We start from the raw sequence: 18,388 nt of genomic DNA, 5'->3' as shown, positions 1-18,388 counted from the left end.
TTGTTTAAATATAAACTCCTGCTGCTCCTTAGATCTCTGAAACTGGCCTGTTTTCCAAAATAGCACCCCTTTACAAAGCTGTCAAATTAATGCCAATAAACAAGGATTTGGTTGATGCAATGCACCTAATAAACCACCCAAATCTAATCATGCTTTTAACAACAACTACCACAAGGGGGCAACAGCAGCACGTATTTTATTCGAACGTGAGTTCTAGCGGAACTCGAAGTGTCTGGTTCCTTTTTCTATACGGAACAAAAACATTGCATCAATTTTCAATAAGAGAGGCGCGAAGAGTACAAGCGTTTAAACTAGAGGAAGTATTAGATGAACAGATCGACCTATGAGTCCACCAAAAATGAAACGTCGCCGAATGGCGGAGGTAGAGCCCTGGATCGAGAATCTCATCCAAAATTACGGCGAAAGCCCGGGTGAAAAGACTCTCAAGGCTCATGTCGTCGGCGTAAGTAGTTTTGCATAAGTAACGATGCGCCTTTAAAGTATTGTCTCAACAGTGAATTGTAAGGAAAGGCGTGTGTGCTGGTGCAGATGTGTGATTTGTCAGACTCGCAGCGGATGGAGAGCACAGATGCCTGTATGATATTCCTGTCCGACGGGAGCACGCGCATTCCCGCGGTGCTGAGCGGAGCCGCGTGGGAGCGTCTGCAGGAGTGAGGGACTTATTAATCCTCTGTTATGACACCACCCACTACACACCTGAGCCCCTGTTTTTATCTTTCTCTTCTGCTCATGCTGGAATAAACGCAGTTGTTAGAACATAAAGCCGAGTTTCTGAATTCAGAGTGATTTACAGTTTAGCTGGAGCACCCTTGCTGAAAAATCAACACAAATTCGAATTGTTTTCAATTACAAAACCTTTAACTGTTTACCATTAAACCAATGACAAATTGACTAAGTAGTGTGTTTTTGGGCTTTATTCCAGTAGGACTGTTATATTGGTTCCCATCTGCCAGATGGCATTCCACACATGAAAAGCAGAAAACATTATTGTTCCTTTTTGAAAGCAATATATGTAATATAATATTGTTATGTCTTCTATTTCCAGTAGGGGCACAATAAGACTCAACAGGGTAGCGGACCGTCTAATATGCACATTTGTCCTATGTTGTGACTTCAAAAAACGATAAATTGCTGCTTTTTTGTATGATAAATAATATAAAACAAGTCTGTTTTCAAAATTCTGCTATTTCACACCATAGGACACATGTAAGATTTATTCATCAACTACCGTTACGATACATTGACAAAATCAAGCCATGTACGAAAATATGTCTGATCTGTGTCCCATTTTACTTCAGGTTGGAGGAGAAAGAGTCCTTTTCAGACCTGCTAAATGCTGTTGTGTTTGTGCGCAACTTCAAACTGGAGTTTGACATGAACACTGACCTGGTGTGTTTCATTTGCCTTTTTGATTCCGGCCACCAAAACAATTGAAACTTTTACACAGATGCAAATTTTCAAAAACGTTTCCAAGATTCATTCTTTTCTATTTTTTAGGGATCATGCCAGTTTTACTTAAAGGTTAATCAGATCAACACCATATGCATTGCTTCCAAACACCACAACACCCCCAGCTGGTAAGACAATTCAATCTATACGAATGGACAGAAATGTGCTCTTAACAGTCAGTCAATTCATCGGGCCACATTAGTCTTTGTTGATTTTATTTTCTTGTCTTTCAGTACATCACTTCCATCAGTTAGAGAGAACATTAAAAAGACATGGAGGTGGGTGTTTATTGACTTCTAGTATGAACACATCTAAGGACAGCAGTAAGATGTCGTGTTTAACAGTATTTAGTACTCATTGTGTTTCGCCAGATCTCACAGGGAGAGTTCAGTCAATTCACTAAGTTCAGCATCTGGTAGGTATCACTCGTGCTACACACATGCACACTTTTATTCTTTCTCGACTCAGAGCAGTTCACATATACATACACATTCTAGCACTGAACTGTCAATGGCTGTTGTTTGAGTTCTCAGTATAATTTATAAGTGAAGACAAATGCTGTTTCTGAGAAAAGGGTAAACCTTCATTATGTTCCTAATTTCCCAGGGGTCTCTCTATCCTCTCTGTTGGGGGCGTGGCACAGTGACATTATAATAAATATTCTGAATGATGCAATGGAGAAAATAACAATGTCTGCAACATGTTGTCCAAGTGTGGCGACACCCACTCACTGGCATGGAGAGAGACTTCGCTGGAAGGTAAGGCTGCTTGCTTGGCAACTTAATGGCACCAGCTGTTGACCAGACAAATTATTAGTATGGATGTGTATTTTTCCAGGGACAGGAGCAGTTCATTGTCCCCGTGCCTTTCCTTCTCATCTCAGAGGAGCAGAGGGAGCTGATGACAGCTGATCCCAGTACTGTCTGCTTGTTTAATTAATTGCTTTTTTCATGAGAATCCTTCGGGCATTCAAGCTAACTTTTCTGGGCATGTCTACCACTGTGCATATGTGTTTTTATCTTATATATGTGGATGCGCGCAGGTGCCGATTGCGAAAATGAGAATGCGAATGCTCCTGCTCCGCCCCTTGAAGAATCACATCAGGCTGGCATGTCAACACCAGACCAAACGCTGCATGCTCAGGACTTGATTAGTGATTCAAGTCCAAATGAAAGACCGTGTAACCTCGAGCACACAAGACCGGGTGAGATTTTACCAAAGGAGTCAATGCTGCTCCAGTTAGGTGATGTGTTATTGAACTCATCCCCCCCTTGTCTCCCAGAGGTTTTGTGTGGAACAGGGGAGATATCTGGGGATGGAGAAAGCCCTTGGGATATGTTCACTCCAGCACCAGATCTTTTAGGTACATATACCACCTCTGACTCACGTAGCCGTTTTTAAAGCAAATATTTAATATATATAGACCATCTTGCTTCCTGTTTTAGTTGTTTGACACTACACCTGCAGTACAGCAAAATACAACCAACATAACATTTCAAAGAGGCTTTAAGACTTGTTTGTGAAAACAGAAAGTGCTTTTGGACCAGTGTTGTTTACAGTTGGTCTTGGTCACCAAACATTTAAAAACACTGTGTTTATATCTAAAATTCATTTTCTACACTTTTCTGATACAGGCCTGGAGCCCCATTCTCAGACAGAAAGCCAAACCGTTTTAAAACAAGTCACCCGATTACCTGTAGCAACAAGCACCCAATTCCAGAACTCAAAGCAAGTTTCAGAAGGGGTGTCCGAGGATGGCATTACACTTGGTCAGAGACCACAGCCAACCCAGATCAGCCCATCCAACGTAAGTGGCGGGTCCTGCAGAGACCCTAGTCAAGAGCATGACAAACAACATTCATTAAGTCCCCCCTCATGGATCGTCCAGGGCACAGACCCACTGTCTAAAAACTGTTCTGTATTGGCTCCACCCACCAACCCAAACTCCACAGCCCTGCCCACCAAACAGAAAAATGTGAGTCTTTGGAGACCATGCTATTTCTTGTTTAATAGGCTTCAAGTTTTTTTTTTCTGAAACTTCTAAGTTTTACTTTCTCACTTGCATATTGCATCAGAAATGTTTCTGAAATGTTTAATCTTCTCTCTTGCAGGTGCACTCAGATGGAAGGCCTTTTTCGTATTTGTATCATCCTGACTCTCAGGTGGCCAAATCCCTCAGTCATTTCCAGTGAGTGTTGTCTATTTTCTTATTAGATAAACTGATTGTAGATTCCTATAATCCATATTTATTTGAAAAATACTATTTTGTAATTCTTGAAGAAAATTATTTTTTAAGTGGAGTTATATAAGAGATTGTCAACCCTTTCAAATCACATTTAAAACAATTGTTGTATCACAGTATTATTCTACCACCATCTTAAACTTTTTTTTAATTTAAACACCGAAGTCCTACTTAAGTGCCTTGAAACAAATAGCTTTTTTCAGTGTGTTAAAGTAAATTCAACTGAAACAAGAAGATGAAAATACACTATGTGGAGTAAAATTGTGTGTGTGTGTGTGTGTGTGTGTGTGTGTGTGTGTGTGTGTGTGTAGAATCCCAGGACAGCTTATACAATGGGCGGTGCATTATCTTGGGACCTCTCACTCTGCTGATGTCAACACGGGAGATGATTCTTAAGTCATTGCCTGTTACCTCAAATTACCTTGTTATATTTTTGTAAAAAAGTGTTTTATTTCAACTTGGAATGCATTTTAGAAATAATATCCATTGTCTGTGGATGCTGTTGTTTTATACTGTAAGTGAATTGAACCGTGTATTATTTGTGATAAATGTTCATATTGAAATATTATGACCTGTGTCACAATTTATAACATTTAATCACAATTTTTACTTATGTAACCATGTTTATCTCTTTTAAGCCTTAATGGTCGGTATTAAGCAGGAACCTGTGCTCGGACTGTTTTTCCATCTATAGATCACATAATGGTAAAGCTTAATCACAAGCAAAAATCTGCACGCTGCATGTAATACAAAAATCTTTCATTTTATTACTGTATTTATAATTGTATATTTAAAAGATTTCATTAACATAATAGTACACTATGTACAAGTATTAATAAAGTAATATGAGAGACAATTGGCAAATCCAGCAATTAATGATTAGTGGAATAAATATTTTGGCGCAATAACAATGTACCATTCTGGTCTAGTTTAGCGCATCATAAAAGAGAAAAATTGTCTTGTTGGGAGTAGAGCTCAGTTGTGATATAAAAATGAGCTGGAGGGCCGAAGAGTTGCGTTCATCCTCTACCTGTTGCCTCCTTGGGAGGAACACTGGACCTGTTCAGCACTGATGGTTTGTGATAGATGGAAAAAAAGCTTGAAATTACATTTAGCCTCATAGTGTTATTTTAGCACCAAATCTGTTCTGTAATGTGATGTGAAAAATGTCAGGTGAGATTAAAGGTTTTTGAAAATGTCTTTTCTGTATGACGACAAGGTTCTAAGCGCAGAACAGGAGAAGCCAGTCAAGGCAAGTTTAATACTAATTTTTTTTATTGAATAAAATGACAAATCTGAAGACACACATTTTATTTGCAATAGTGTACACAGATGACACTCGTATCAGATTAGTCATTCACAGTAAGTAAACTCTGGGTTGCGAGTCTTGCAAAGATTCTTAAAATGATCAGCACTAGCTTTATTAAGGATGGCACCACCATAGTAATGCAGTTCTCTACTGTATTAATGAATAATTGTCAAAGATCAGTGATTGCACAATCATTGTCATTTTAAGAGTGATCACATAATAGGGATTACAGAGAAAACGTAATTGTAATAAAACACTGAGAGCACATTTTCTAATAGACATTTCCCTAGCTGACCTGCAGGGGCTGCAATGATTTCAACGCACTTTTGTCTAAACGTCAACGAAGAAGAAGAAACGGAAGCGCTTCCCCAGGACTTTACTTCCCTCATGGTCTCGATATGTCACCTAAAAAACGGCGGAATGTTCCTGGAATGCCCAAAAAGAGTAAGAAGGAGAAACGAGGCGAGCTGGCCGTGATCAACTCGGATCTGAGGGATGACGCCATCCAGAAAGGCATGAGAGACGCGTGGCAGAGGAAAGACAGCTTTTCTAATGGTGTGTATGCCCATACACGTGATTCTGTATTACTTTGATAGAGTAACTATGAACATGAAAATTCTCTCTGTCCAGGCAATGTGCGGTTGGACTGTGCACCCTTTCCTCATTGTCAGATTACCAATTTCCTACAGAGTGAAAGCTTTGTGGAAAGTCTACAGACAGAATTATTACAACTCCATTTCAACAGCAAGTCCAATGACTTGTACAAGTTTCAACAGGTATCAGTCAGCATTCATACATGTTTATTTCGAGAGCTTTCATTTCTGAATTGCAGTACTGAATTCTGTTTATTCTGCACCTGCAGTCAGATGATCTGAGAGAAAGAAGAGAGCATCATATCTCACAGATAAGGTGTGTTCAGGTTTAATGATTTTAACTTGATACTTAATGGAGTTGGTGAAAGATATGTTTGTTTGTATTTGTGGATCCCAGGTCAGTCGTTTTTGGGGAGTTTCGTTTGTGGTTGTCAGAGGTGTTGCAGGTGGATTTGGAGGCAACTGTTGATATATCCTGTGCAAAGTATGATAATACAGGTAAACCATGATCTGACAACCAAAAGCAGATGGTGTATTCTCAAAGGATGTTTTGACGTCGCTTTCTCTCTCTTCTTTTGCAGATGTTTTGCTGTGTCATGATGATGAGCTGGAGGGCCGAAGAGTTGCGTTCATCCTCTACCTGGTGCCTCCTTGGGAGGTGAAAGATGGAGGAACACTGGACCTGTTCAGCACCGATGGTTTGTGATATAGGGAAAAATAGCTTGAAATGACATGTAGCCTCAAATCTGTTCTGTAATGTAGTGGGATTTAATGTTTTTTTGAAAATGTCTTTTCTTTATGACAGAAGGTTCTATGCACAGAACAGGACAAGCCAGTCAAGGCAAGTTTAATACTAATAATTTTTATTTAATAAAATGTCAAATCTGTACACAGAAGACACGCATATCAGATTAGTTCATACACAGTAACACAGGGATTATTAAATAACACTAACTAAATGGGAATCAAGCAAAGTGAATTTATTACTTTATTATTCTGTGTGGCTCAGAACACTGTCAGCCTGTGAGTGTTGTGAAGTCTCTGCTTCCTCGCTGGAACTCTCTTGTGTTTTTTGAAGTGTCCCCTGTCTCCTTCCATCAGGTAGTCACAACCTCAGGTTTTTCAGTCATGAATGATTAAAGACCGTTTTTCTCATCTGAACTCACTGTAAATCTGCTTTTCCAAGGTGGCAGAAGTTCTTGCTGAAGGGAAGAGCCGTTTATCTCTCAGTGGTTGGTTTCATGGCCAGTCCCTGCCAAGACCCCAGCGGTACACGGAACCCCCAGTCCCTCGTCACACACATATCCTTAGAGATGTAAGTCAGTAATTAGACTGTATGTATTTAGTTCATGACCGAATTACTATATTCAAACTGTAGGATATAATTTTAGGTTGTTTTATATAATATCAACATTTATATCTATATAGTTGTCTTATATTTATCACTTTATACTTTATTATATTTGGGTGTTTTTAACAGGAGAGTTTAATCTTTGAGTGGGTGAATGAGATGTACCTGGATCCTTGCTATCAGGCTCAGGTGCAGCAAGAATTTGAAGATAGCTCCGAGATTTGCTTGCCTAATTTCCTTCAGGTGGGTCATAATTTCTATTACATGGCATTCCCTTAATAAACAATACACACACCCACATAGTGGTGCTCAGATAAGTAGATACATGCTTAAGCGGACTTAAGTGAAAAGGTATTCAACCTGAAGAGGCTTTTATATGGCCCTGCCTTGTGAAGGCACATATATTATTCATGCAAGTGAGAAATGTCTGTAGAGGTGGAATTTAGCCACACATCCCATGCCTAGATTCAGGTAGCCAGAGTACCTTTTAAATTATTAAGGAATCAAATTATTTATTTTTCATTTTGCACATGCATGATTTACTTTGAAGAAGTAGGCCTAAATCTGAACGAATGTGCCAAATTGTCTAATTATTATTAAAGCAAACACGCATGTTTAAAATGTCTGCCTTTATCAGAATCTGCCTTACATATTTCCACAGACTTTATTACATCTCTAATGATGACCTGAATTATGCCTTTTAACTGTCAGGAGGACAAAATAAGGCAGGTGCGCAGTGAACTGCAGTCATCTGAGATCCAGTGGCAAAGGAGGGGTCCGCCCAATAAGAGGTGAGATCCAACTACCTCTCTTGACTTTGAACTAATAATCTCATGCGACTAGTTGTTTGTTTTCTCATGAATGTCACACTGTTTAGGTGTTATGGCTGTGCAGATATGCAGACTGTCCCTTCATGTGTAAAAGAATGCTGGGAACTTCTCTCGTCTGAGCCGTTCTTCATCCTCTTGTCCAACTTGACTGGCCTTGGCCTGCACTTTCTGGCTCAGTGCGATGATGATGATGAGAGCGAAAATGGAAAGAGTGAGACAGAGAATGGAGATGGAGAAGTGAAAGGTGAGACAGAGAATGGAGAAGGGGGATCCAGCAGTACCACAGAAACATCTTCAGCTGACAAGAAAGCCAAAGGTGAGCAGCTTGAGTATTTTGAAAAGATCAGTTGTTACAGCTAAAATAATGTCCTATTTAAAATATTGATTTTCTTACAGGACCTCCTACTTGTGTGGGAGAACTGCGTTGCTGGGCTCAGGGCGATTATACGTTATTACATGACTCGGTCAAAAGAGAGTATGCTCTGGATCTTCAGCTTCACGTAGGATGTGCAGGTAAGTTTGATCTGCAGTGTCCACAGTGAATGACAAGTTTCCATTCACTTAAAATACCTTATTTACTATGAATTGGTGAGTGTGTTCTGTGTAAACTAGTTGGGATTTAGGCAGATTATAAACACAAAATCCATGACAGAGTGGGAAGAAAACATGCATATCATCATCTTTTTTCAGGTTGGAAGGCAGAATTTGGAGGATTTACATCCTATATTGCACATGATGAAGACGAGGAGGTGAGTGATGATGTCTGTTTTAATCAAATTTTATTATATTATTTTTAACGATTTTATTATATTATACATGCAAACACAGCAGACTAGCTACAATGTTAACACAATGTGGGTGTGTTTTGTAGCTCCTCACAGTGTATCCCGAAGATAACTGCCTTGCTCTGGTCTACAGAGACAAAGACACCCTCAAATTCATCAAACATATCAATAACAGCAGCTCTGCAAACCTTTCTGCCCAAAATACCACCGCTTTTTATGACTTCTCTTTTAATTACTATGAATGATGAGGTAATGTATTGGTTCCTTGTTTAAATGTTTGTGATAACATTGTTCAAATACATTGGTCGTAATTTAAGCGTCAGAGCTCAGTATACATGAGAAAGTGGGAATTTCCGAACCTTAATTTTTCCACTGAAGACCCAACTACAATATACAATTGTGCTGTCAATAAATGTATTACAAAAAATGTCCTGTGCTCATTTGATGCCCATTTGATGCCCACTATATCAACTGTGCAACTGCACCACAGAAATATTTTGTGGGGTCCATGAAGATCACCTAATGCTTGTACACATTCTTAAAAAACTTGATGTTATTTCAGCATGACATGTTAGCATTCTAAACATCTTCCGTGCCTTAGTGGAGGCAAGGATTAGTGATGTAGAAAGTAGTAAAAATGTATATTAGCTGACAAGAATGCCTACATTATTCAATGATCTAGAGATCAGAATATGTTATCTTAAAGGTGTCATGAACTGGCTTTTTAAAAATTATCTTATACTGTTGTCTGAGGTCTACTTATGACGTTCACGTGTTTTTTACATTCAAAAACATCAAAATCAATAAGTAATAGGCTATTATTTACCCTGGTTTTAAGGCCGGCTCAAGAAATGCTAATTTGTTATGGGCATTGAAGACTTTGAAGTAAACGCACACTGCTATGATTAGATAACAGTTCCAAAAGACAGCAGTGTGCCATGTGATGTATAATTCTATGTCTGTTTGACAAGCTACGTGCTTAGTTGGAGCCTTCTGTAAACTTAGTAAGACACTTAGGTTACACACAATCAGGACATATAAAGCGATGTATAACAAAGCAATAGTGACGAATCGTACATATATTTTGACTCGTATAAGATTCCGGTCGCATTCAATATTGACGGCACAGCATTGCTTCTTAATCTCAATCTCTATGCAAATCCAGCATTGATATGTCCCTTGTTTACAAAGACGTCCACGGTGAAAACTTTTTCTTTAAAAATAAACTTCTTTAAAAATAAACTTCATCCATGCATTTCTAATATCAGAATCCGAAGAAAGCTTCTATGTTCTTCCACAACTGGGCACTGCACAATATATGTTGCTTGGTTGCGCTAAATAAACATAACAGTGAAAGAAGTCAAGAAGGGTTAGACAAAGTAGTCATTGATATTCTTCTGCGATATCAACGATATTGATAGGCACATTCCAGGACCTGACTTTCGCTGGGCCTGGTGTCAATAAAAGTTGTCATTTCAGTTACAAGGACGACTTTAGTTCTGACCCTTACAGGATGTTCGCTTGAATACGATAAGCTTTTATATAACGAACCTCAGGTTAAAATCTATTTCTTAATTCATGTCGCCTTTAAATATTTGTTGACATTTTGCTTTAATTTGAAAACTTTGTAGGTAGAGACTATATTCATGAGTTACATTTTTCAAGCATGTGCAAAAACACTTTAGCTACAGAAGGGCAGAGTTACTTCAGTTTTGTGCAGGTCCAAGGATGAGGCTCTTTATACGTTTTGAGTGTATATTTGCTGAGATTTGGACAATGCGTGATGAATGCCATTATCACTTCTTGTGAGACAACGCAAAAACAGTGAACCTCCCGCAGCTTGACACACTGTTTTGCTAAAGATATCAGAGCAGAGTTTAGCTCAGGAGATGGAGGTGTCTGTAGTTCTAGAACCTCGAGTGTGTTTGCGTAACTGCGCTCTACTAGATGAACTTCATCCAACAGCAATGTCCAAGTGAGCAGGCGTAGACATCGGACTGGGATGCTGGGCTGCAGTACCCCTGGAACTTGCAATTCCGGGAGGGTGTGGTCCAGCTCAAGCTCCACCCACAGATACGGGTGTCTCTGTTTTAACTCTGACCATATTTGGTCACAGAGAGGTGGAGTGTACTTGAGTGAGCGTTCACAACGAAGCTCCAGTTTCTTAAGCACTGGACGTTGAGGCAACATAAGGTCTTTCAAAACATCTTCAGAGAGACTGGCCTGAAAAACTCCTAGAACAGTGAGTGACGGACAGCACTTCAGTGCCTGCCTTAGTGTTTCTGCGTTGATGCCGCACACTAGAGAATGGTTGTTGATGTAAAGACTTTTCAGTGCTGGACACAGCATGGATACACTCCTGACGAAGGAGTCATTAAGGGTAAAGGGTACACCCCTAAGGTCAAGCACAGTAAGAGACGAGCCATCCGTCAGTATGTCAACTAAGCCTTGCTGCAGATCTTGACCAGCATAAAAGAGTGGCGGGTTCCCCACACAACAGATGGAAAGCGCTTCCAGCTTTCCATCACCCCCAGCAACTGCCTGACGCAGGACGCATAGTCCTGTTTTACGATTAGCTGGATCCGTCAAACTCATACTCAGCTTCAAATTTCTGACCAGTGGCAGAAGATCAGAAAATTTCTCAGGCAAACTGTTTCCTGACTCACACCTAAGATAAAGATGAACAAGAGGCAGAATGACCAATGTTCAGCATTCAATGGTGTTTAACTATAATATTACATTTTTGACCACATTTATTGACATTAACGTGGGCAACCATCACTTAATTTTCATTATCTGATTACAAAAACGACAGATCATAAATGAGACCATGGGAGAGTGTTCCCTTGGATCTCACACAATAAATACTAGGAATCCAACATTCTTACCTGACATCAGTGTCTTTCCATGAGCTTGGATGAGTCATTGTATAAGACCATGCCTTACAAACAGTAAATGCATTGCATTTGTCCTGTAGAGGCAGAAATGAGAAAATATGTGCAAGGATTTCCTCTGGCAGATGCATATCTGAGACTTCTGAGGGGAAATTCGCCTTCACAAACTTTGCAGTCCTGCACTTCCTCCTTCGTCACGAGTTCCGTTGTCAAAAGCATCAACAAAAACAGACGTGGAGCATTTGACCAATCACCATTGAATGCGGCGTCCTCTAAGCCAATCACCTCGATCCAAGAGCACTGTGTGGGTGTGTCTTAAAGCGGCCAAGACTGCTTCGACATCTCAAGTTTTCTTCGCGTAAAGTTTGTAGTCCTGTTAAGTTCTTCTTTTCGTTAAACCAAAATCAACCGATTCGTTGCGTAAGTAATTTCTCATATATCTAAGTTAACAAACCGTTTGTTTTATCATCGCTGTGATAGTTGTGTGCAATCACGTTGTCTTGTGATACTTTAGACGGGGATCTTGTGTTGAAGCAAACACGTAACTTTAACCATTAATACACGCTTCTGTAGACACTCGATCAACTAACCTCTTAAACCAACTTAAAACCTGTATTGTCGTGTGATGCATGCGCGTCGATCGGTCTTGCGTTACCTGTAAACATGTGCATAGGATATTTGACGCTTGACCTAATTTATATATGCGGTCAGAAGAGACAACAGTATCAATCAGCGACTTCACAACATTATAAGGAAGTGGTCAAACTCTAGGAAGGTTGAGACAAAGTAATGCTTTTTTACTAGAAAGCGACTCAAGGAGTTCTTACAAGAATTCTTTTTCTCTGTCTCTGTTTTCTTTCTTGGGTTATTTTTTTACACTGACAGGTCTTGTGAACAGAGTTTGCTCTGAAGATGGACTGCATAGACACAAAGGTACACGATTGTAATGTAGGCAGTGCACATCTGTGTGTGTGGCCAGATGTTAGAGCATGTGAATTAACGTATATGTTGTTTTTCATTGTGTTGCAGAGGTTAAATGAAAGCAACATGAGTGATCGTGCTTGGTCAGGTTGTGCAGTACTTTTTCTGGGGTGTAGCAGTCCAGCACACAACCTGCTGTCAGTTTACAAAGATGAGCAAGGGAAGTTCATCTTGTTCAAGGTTATTAAGCTTACCCTTATAGGTATGTATCATGTATGTATGTATAAACAAATAAAGAACCCGAAAGGAAAAAAACAAGTGTATTATCACTGTATATTGCAGACTGAGAGGGTTTTGTGTATAGATTACATTTTTTTAATCCAGATTCTGCCGGTGGACTGGATGGGTATGAAATCCTGAAGCTGCATGATGCTGATCCGTTTCTGGGAGTGGAACTGAAGTTCATGACCATGCCTTGCTGTCAGCGTTTTCTAGAGAGCTATGCATGTGGTTCACTCCTTCAGTTTCTGTCCCAGCACGCTTCACGCCTTTTGACTCTTCCTGATGGGGTTGCCATGGAAACACAACTCAAAGCCGGTGTACACACGCTGGACCACAGTCTACAAGATCTGGGGATCTGCCTAGATCATGTACAGCAATCACAGGTACGTGTGTCTATTTATCCATGACCGCTGCTTTTGTTGTTTTTAGAATTTTAAATGCGTTGTCTAGTTTAAATTGTAATCTTGGTCTTAATCTTGGGATGAAATAAACCATGTTGTTTTTTAAATTATTTTACTATTTTCTTCAAGGAGCACGTAAACTGTTGGTGAGGTAACAAAGACATGTACAGTCACACATGTTTGATTCAGACAGAGATTGATACTGAAACAGCTCTACAACAACAAAAAACATAACTTCCAGCATTATAAAGAATCAAACATGTACTGTAGATACTCCACTGGGGAAAAGGTTAAGATCACTTGACAAAAATATTTCTAATGATCTTAAGTCTTTTTACTGACTTTTTATGTGTATGTTTCAGAGTTTAGTATAATTGTGCCAGCATATTAAACATATTAAGGTTTTTATTGAAACATTTTTTTAAATAGATTACTAGACCAAAAAAGCAACCAATAAGAGTCCAGCATAGATGGAAATTTCTTTCAATACTATTTAAAATGCTTCCCAGGTAGAGACCTCTAAGAAGCTGAAAGAGAAAATGCTAGGTAGGATTGTGCAAGTTCTACTCAAAGGGTGGCTACTTTTAAGATGAAAAAATGTTATGTTTGGCACAATATATCTCCCACAGCTAGGCTACACCAATTGTGTTATTCCATGGTTTTGATGGGTTAAGCATTATTCTAAAATTAAGGAAAATATAAATAAAGAATGATTCAGTGATCCTAAACTTTTGGCCGGTAGTGTAGCCTATGTCTGACAAAAGAGAGCTTTGAGAAAAACTGAAAAGATTTCTGTAGGTTTTAAGTGATCTTTAGAGATCCTCATTTATGGCCTGGAAATGTCCAGTGTGTTTCTCAAATAAGAAAAAAACACTTTTCAGTCATCACTCACTAATATGAAGTACCATTCGGCTGAAAAAATTTGAATTGCTTTTGAAGAAACCCAAAGGGCTTTTGGTGATCAGAATGTCTCAAATCTAGGGAGCATCTAACCTCTTGAAATATGGTCTAGGACTAGTCAACTGGCACTTCTTCACCTTCACATTTCAAATAGGTGGAGAGACTTTAAGAATTGTGTGGTTTAAGAAATGTATGCCCTCAGACGCCACATCTTTGAACTCCAAAACGCTGCTACATTCAATACAAAAGTAATATTCATAACAATACTGAGGTCTTATAAAGCGATTTGATCGGTCTGTCCAGAAAATAATCTTATTTGCAACATTACAATCGTCAAACCACAGCCATGGGCATTCGGTTTGTGCACGTGAAAGATAGCGTACCAAAGCGCGTCTTGTGTCCTTGAAAGTAACTGCAGGAAGGGTACACCACGTGACCGGTTCTCTTAGATAAGGGAAAACTGTGTTGTTTTTAATCCAGCATTCATTACCTATGTATGAGTACCCTCTCCAGAACTCCCACAAAGAAGCTGCCCTTTTTCACATGATTGCGATTGGAATTCACCCAAAGATGTAATAACAGTGTTCAGTTTTTGCAAAGATCAACTGATTCATTTTATAAGATGCCTGTATAACTTCATAAGGGGTATGGGTTACCTTTGTGCTGATTGTATCAGAGTTTTCGACTTTCAATGATTTGACTTTTATTACTTCAAACAAGTATATTCAATAATATCTGCTTGAAAAAACAATGCAACCCTCATCTTCGATGATGGACTGGGGTGAGTAAATTAACAGCTATTTTATTTTGGGGTAAACTAATGCATCAAGAAATATAAAATACAATTATAAACACAACATTCCTTTTAATTAAATATCATAAAAAGGCACATGCAATATCTGACTGCATGTTTTAATATATGATCTAAAAGTAACAAAAACAGTATAAAAGGAACAAAATGCAATAACAGAAATACAAAATAACAGAAGAAACGAGGATATGCTAAAAAAACTGGCATGCATCCTATTTATACTTTTAGAATCTGGCCCTCAAGGAAAAGTAGTCAAAGACGCCTGGTCTAGTTTAATGTTTCAGCCTTGCTCGGGTAAACAAACAGTGAAAGAGTATCTATGCATTCTGAGGGTCCCATCAGAATTTGAGTCTGTCAGCTCTCAATATGTCATATTTTTTGGTTTATATAGTGAACAACTGCTTTAGGCTTGATTCACATTTCGTGTCTTTTCTGCGCGCATATTCATTATTTTCAATGCACGCGCACATTTTTCTAGGCGCGTCGGCGCCACTTTGAGTTGGAAATAGTTAAACTTTTCCTTTGAAGAGAGGAACTGTGCGGTTTAAGCCGCGAAATGTGAATCGCCCCTTAGAGTGCAGATGAATTAATAGATGGTTATTTTGTAGCCTGTGCGTTTGCGAGATGATGAGGTCACACAGTTGGAGCAGCAGCTGCAGAACAGCTACGGTCCTCCCAGTCAGCCAACACAGGAAGTGCCCAAGAACTGCTTTCTGTTTCAGAAAAGAGTGTTTGGTAAAAAAAAAACAATGCATTATGCTGTCTAACTTAACTGATTTGTTTTAAAAAATTACTTTTCACACTAAATATGTTTTCTTTTATGTGTCTGGCTATCCTTCTGAATACTCAAAGACGATAGGCCGTTGACATCTGCAGACCAACAGCGATTTGCTGCTCATGTGGGACGGGATTGGAAACGAGTGGGAAGGGCTTTACAAAAGAACTGCCGCGCTCTGAAAGGCCCGGCTATTGAAAATCTAGCTTATGAGTATGAGAGGGAAGGGCTTTATGAACAGGCCTACCAACTGCTTGGACGCTTCATCCAGTCAGAAGGCAGGAGTGCCAAGCTGGGCCGCCTTATCAGTGCACTAGAGGAGACAAAAATGATCACCATGGCAGAGGTCATGTTGGGCATTCAGCCACGAGATTGAGACCTTATGAATGATATATGTGTATTTTGTTTGTATTTGTGCGTATGTGTCTGACTGTTTTCAAAATATACAGTGAAAACTGAAAAGAGTTTGATTGTTTGTTTGTTTTTGGTGATCTCATCGGGACCTAAACAATTTATTGTGTTTACTTAAAGTTTCACACCCGCCCCAGATCCATTACTATATAATAATGATTTTCATACATATTTGTAGAACTCCAGTTTCTTACGTTGCCACGTATGCTTTGTAACATGTTTTATAGGAAAGATAATAAGGAATAGAAAAATTCCAGAGTCACCATGTATAAGATGTTGTAGTTTGGATTCAGTTTCATTGTCATTGTGCAAAGCACACATGTATTAACAAAATAGATGTAGATTTCACTTTCAATTTCCAGTTTTATAAATAAATTTCCATTATTATTGATGAAGGCACCATTCTTCAAATCAATGAATCATAAAGACATCCACCACTTGAGCAATCGAATTGTAAGGAGCAAACTTCTATTATACAGCTGTCTAGTTCAAATCTTGTTAGGTCAATAAAACTGTCCATTAGGTATAGGCCACCTATTTTGATCTAAGCTTTTTCAGAAAGTAAACATGACCTGATATATCATTAAAGAACATTGCTGAAATAGACTTTGCTTTAAGAAGTTCAATCAAAGTATGCAACATCACAGAATATTAGTACTTTGTCCAAAGCTCAGACCTCTGCGATTTTCCAACCTGGAAAATATTGATGTATTATAAAGTCATCAGCCAAACAATATTTTGAAAAAAATGGCAGAAACAAAAGTCAACATCTGGATCTGATTGTGTTCTTATTTGATATGAGATGCCATTATTCTTAGAAATTAATTGTAGCTTAATGGTATCTATTGAGGGTGGTCAGATTAATGAAATGGATGAGGCCTTTCTCCATTAAAGCATCACACAGACCTGCCATTAAAGTATTAGATGAATGTGAAGAGATCACATTCATTTTAGTTATGGGGATTTAAAGCTGCTTGCAGTTTTCTAAAGTGAAATCTAACATTTTCATTTATGAAAAACCTAGTGATTAAATACCAGAGGGAATGTTACCCAACAGACTGTTTTACTTGTCTTTTCAGGGCTTTGTTCTTGACAAAGAGATACACATTGATGCACATTTTCAAGAATATAGATTTCCTCATTGTGTTTCACTCAAAATGTATTTATATGCTACTTGGATATATAAGCATACAGTAATTGTGACATTACAGCTCATGGTGGAGGGTCTATGATGCTGTCCCCTCCCATGTAATAATGATAAAAGCATGTTAAGCAGGCTATGTGGTTTGATATTGCTCTGAGTAAAGTAATCCACCAGAGTGAAGTGTGTGTGATGCCAAAAAAGTCACATTTAATAGAATCAATCCTTTTCACGCCTTCCCGTGGGCTCACCACGTGCGGGAGGGACCATAGGGGGTCGGTGCGTAGTGGATCGGGCGGCAGTCGGAGGAGAGTGCCTCGACAGCCCGATCCCTGGACACGGAAGCTAGCTCTAGGGACGTGGAACGTCACCTCGCTGGCGGGGAAGGAGCCTGAGATGGTGCGTGAGGTTGATAGGTTCCGACTAGAGATAGTCGGGATCACCTCTACGCATGGCTTGGGCTCTGGAACCACACTCCTCGAGAGAGGATGGACACTTCATCACTCTGGAGTTGCCCATGGGGAGAGGCGGCGGGCTGGTGTGGGTCTGCTTATAGCCCCCCAGCTCTCCCGCCATGTGTTGGAGTTTACCCCGGTGAACGAGAGGGTCGTTTCCCTGCGCCTACGGGTCGGGGTTAGGTCTCTCACTGTTGTTTGTGCCTACGGGCCGAACGGCAGTGCAGAGTACCCGACCTTCTTGGAGTCTCTGGGAGGGGTGCTGGAAAGTACTCCGACTGGGGACTCCGTCGTCCTACTGGGGGACTTCAACGCCCATGTCGGCAACGACAGTGACACCTGGAGAGGCGTGATTGGGAGGAACGGCCCCCCTGATCTGAACCCGAGCGGTGTTCAGTTATTGGACTTCTGTGCTAGCCACAGTTTGTCTATAACGAACACCATGTTCAAGCATAAGGGTGTCCATCAGTGCACGTGGCACCAGGACACCCTAGGCCGCAGGTCAATGATCGACTTTGTGGTCGTTTCATCTGACCTGCGACCATATGTTTTGGACACTCGGGTTAAGAGAGGGGCGGAGCTGTCAACTGATCACCACCTGGTGGTGAGTTGGATCCGATGGCAGGAGAGGAAGCTGGACAGACTCGGCAGACCCAAACGTACTGTAAGGGTCTGCTGGGAACGCCTGGCCGAGTCTCCTGTCAGAGAGATCTTTAACTCCCACCTCCGACAGAGCTTCAACCAGATCCCGAGGGAGGCTGGAGACATTGAGTCCGAGTGGACCATGTTCTCCGCCTCCATTGTCGAAGCGGCCACT

At 40.0% G+C, this 18,388-nt stretch overlaps 4 protein-coding genes across 7 annotated transcripts; 3 read left to right on the top strand and 1 right to left on the bottom strand.

Annotated features, from left to right (window-relative positions):
* The first annotated feature begins 167 nt into the window (after positions 1–167).
* Positions 168–4,913, top strand: acd (ACD shelterin complex subunit and telomerase recruitment factor). Of its 2 annotated transcripts, XM_079468868.1 has the most exons (13): positions 168–463; positions 550–671; positions 1,320–1,410; positions 1,519–1,598; positions 1,704–1,748; positions 1,842–1,885; positions 2,077–2,228; positions 2,308–2,386; positions 2,513–2,674; positions 2,753–2,833; positions 3,105–3,445; positions 3,582–3,658; positions 4,024–4,913. In XM_079468868.1, the coding sequence occupies exons 1-13, from the start codon at positions 344–346 to the stop codon at positions 4,106–4,108; spliced, it is 1,479 nt and encodes a 492-aa protein (XP_079324994.1). In that variant the 5' UTR covers positions 168–343; the 3' UTR covers positions 4,109–4,913. The 2 variants fall into 2 exon arrangements, with proteins under 2 accessions (XP_079324994.1, XP_079324995.1); XM_079468869.1 differs by lacking the exon at positions 550–671 and having other exon boundaries at positions 4,024–4,912.
* Positions 4,914–5,322: 409 nt separating this feature from the next.
* On the top strand, positions 5,323–9,366 carry ogfod1 (2-oxoglutarate and iron-dependent oxygenase domain containing 1). 2 transcript variants are annotated; one of them, XM_079468811.1, is made up of 14 exons: positions 5,323–5,576; positions 5,652–5,797; positions 5,884–5,930; positions 6,012–6,112; positions 6,196–6,312; positions 6,420–6,455; positions 6,624–6,715; positions 6,801–6,929; positions 7,095–7,208; positions 7,677–7,756; positions 7,843–8,111; positions 8,192–8,308; positions 8,486–8,544; positions 8,667–9,366. In XM_079468811.1, exons 1-14 carry the CDS (start codon positions 5,420–5,422, stop codon positions 8,823–8,825), a joined length of 1,623 nt encoding a protein of 540 aa, XP_079324937.1. In that variant the 5' UTR covers positions 5,323–5,419; the 3' UTR covers positions 8,826–9,366. The 2 variants fall into 2 exon arrangements, with proteins under 2 accessions (XP_079324937.1, XP_079324938.1); XM_079468812.1 differs by having other exon boundaries at positions 5,384–5,576; positions 6,423–6,455; positions 8,667–9,001.
* fbxl8 (F-box and leucine-rich repeat protein 8) lies at positions 8,566–12,145 on the bottom strand. The gene is made up of 2 exons (XM_079468834.1): positions 11,469–12,145; positions 8,566–11,248 (listed from the first exon to the last, which is right to left on the bottom strand). Exons 1-2 carry the CDS (start codon positions 11,603–11,605, stop codon positions 10,282–10,284), a joined length of 1,104 nt encoding a protein of 367 aa, XP_079324960.1. The 5' UTR covers positions 11,606–12,145; the 3' UTR covers positions 8,566–10,281.
* Positions 11,754–17,349, top strand: tradd (tnfrsf1a-associated via death domain). 2 transcript variants are annotated; one of them, XM_079468847.1, is made up of 6 exons: positions 11,754–11,894; positions 12,360–12,407; positions 12,504–12,657; positions 12,780–13,060; positions 15,398–15,524; positions 15,642–17,349. In XM_079468847.1, the coding sequence occupies exons 2-6, from the start codon at positions 12,387–12,389 to the stop codon at positions 15,938–15,940; spliced, it is 882 nt and encodes a 293-aa protein (XP_079324973.1). In that variant the 5' UTR covers positions 11,754–11,894; positions 12,360–12,386; the 3' UTR covers positions 15,941–17,349. The 2 variants fall into 2 exon arrangements, with proteins under 2 accessions (XP_079324973.1, XP_079324974.1); XM_079468848.1 differs by lacking the exon at positions 12,360–12,407 and having other exon boundaries at positions 11,776–11,894.
* The last annotated feature ends 1,039 nt before the right edge of the window (positions 17,350–18,388 follow it).

Source organism: Barbatula barbatula (assembly GCF_947034865.1).
Source record: "Barbatula barbatula genome assembly, chromosome: 1".
In the NCBI taxonomy this organism is placed as follows: domain Eukaryota; kingdom Metazoa; phylum Chordata; class Actinopteri; order Cypriniformes; family Nemacheilidae; genus Barbatula; species Barbatula barbatula.
Note: the sequence above shows the minus strand (reverse complement) of the source record. Positions and strands in the feature narration are given on the sequence as shown.

Coding starts and splice junctions, on each gene's coding strand:
- acd (XM_079468868.1), top strand. CDS start 344: ATGAGTCCACCAAAAATGAAACGTCGCCGAATGGCGGAGGTAGAGCCC. Junction 1,411..1,518: donor TTGACATGAACACTGACCTG/GTGTGTTTCATT, acceptor TCTATTTTTTAG/GGATCATGCCAGTTTTACTT. Junction 2,387..2,512: donor GCTGATGACAGCTGATCCCA/GTACTGTCTGCT, acceptor GGATGCGCGCAG/GTGCCGATTGCGAAAATGAG.
- ogfod1 (XM_079468811.1), top strand. CDS start 5,420: ATGTCACCTAAAAAACGGCGGAATGTTCCTGGAATGCCCAAAAAGAGT. Junction 5,931..6,011: donor CATCATATCTCACAGATAAG/GTGTGTTCAGGT, acceptor TGTGGATCCCAG/GTCAGTCGTTTTTGGGGAGT. Junction 6,456..6,623: donor AACAGGACAAGCCAGTCAAG/GCAAGTTTAATA, acceptor TGTGTGGCTCAG/AACACTGTCAGCCTGTGAGT.
- fbxl8 (XM_079468834.1), bottom strand. CDS start 11,605: ATGCATCTGCCAGAGGAAATCCTTGCACATATTTTCTCATTTCTGCCT. Junction 11,249..11,468: donor TGGAAAGACACTGATGTCAG/GTAAGAATGTTG, acceptor TCTTTATCTTAG/GTGTGAGTCAGGAAACAGTT.
- tradd (XM_079468847.1), top strand. CDS start 12,387: ATGGACTGCATAGACACAAAG. Junction 12,658..12,779: donor TATTAAGCTTACCCTTATAG/GTATGTATCATG, acceptor TTTTTAATCCAG/ATTCTGCCGGTGGACTGGAT. Junction 15,525..15,641: donor GTTTCAGAAAAGAGTGTTTG/GTAAAAAAAAAA, acceptor GAATACTCAAAG/ACGATAGGCCGTTGACATCT.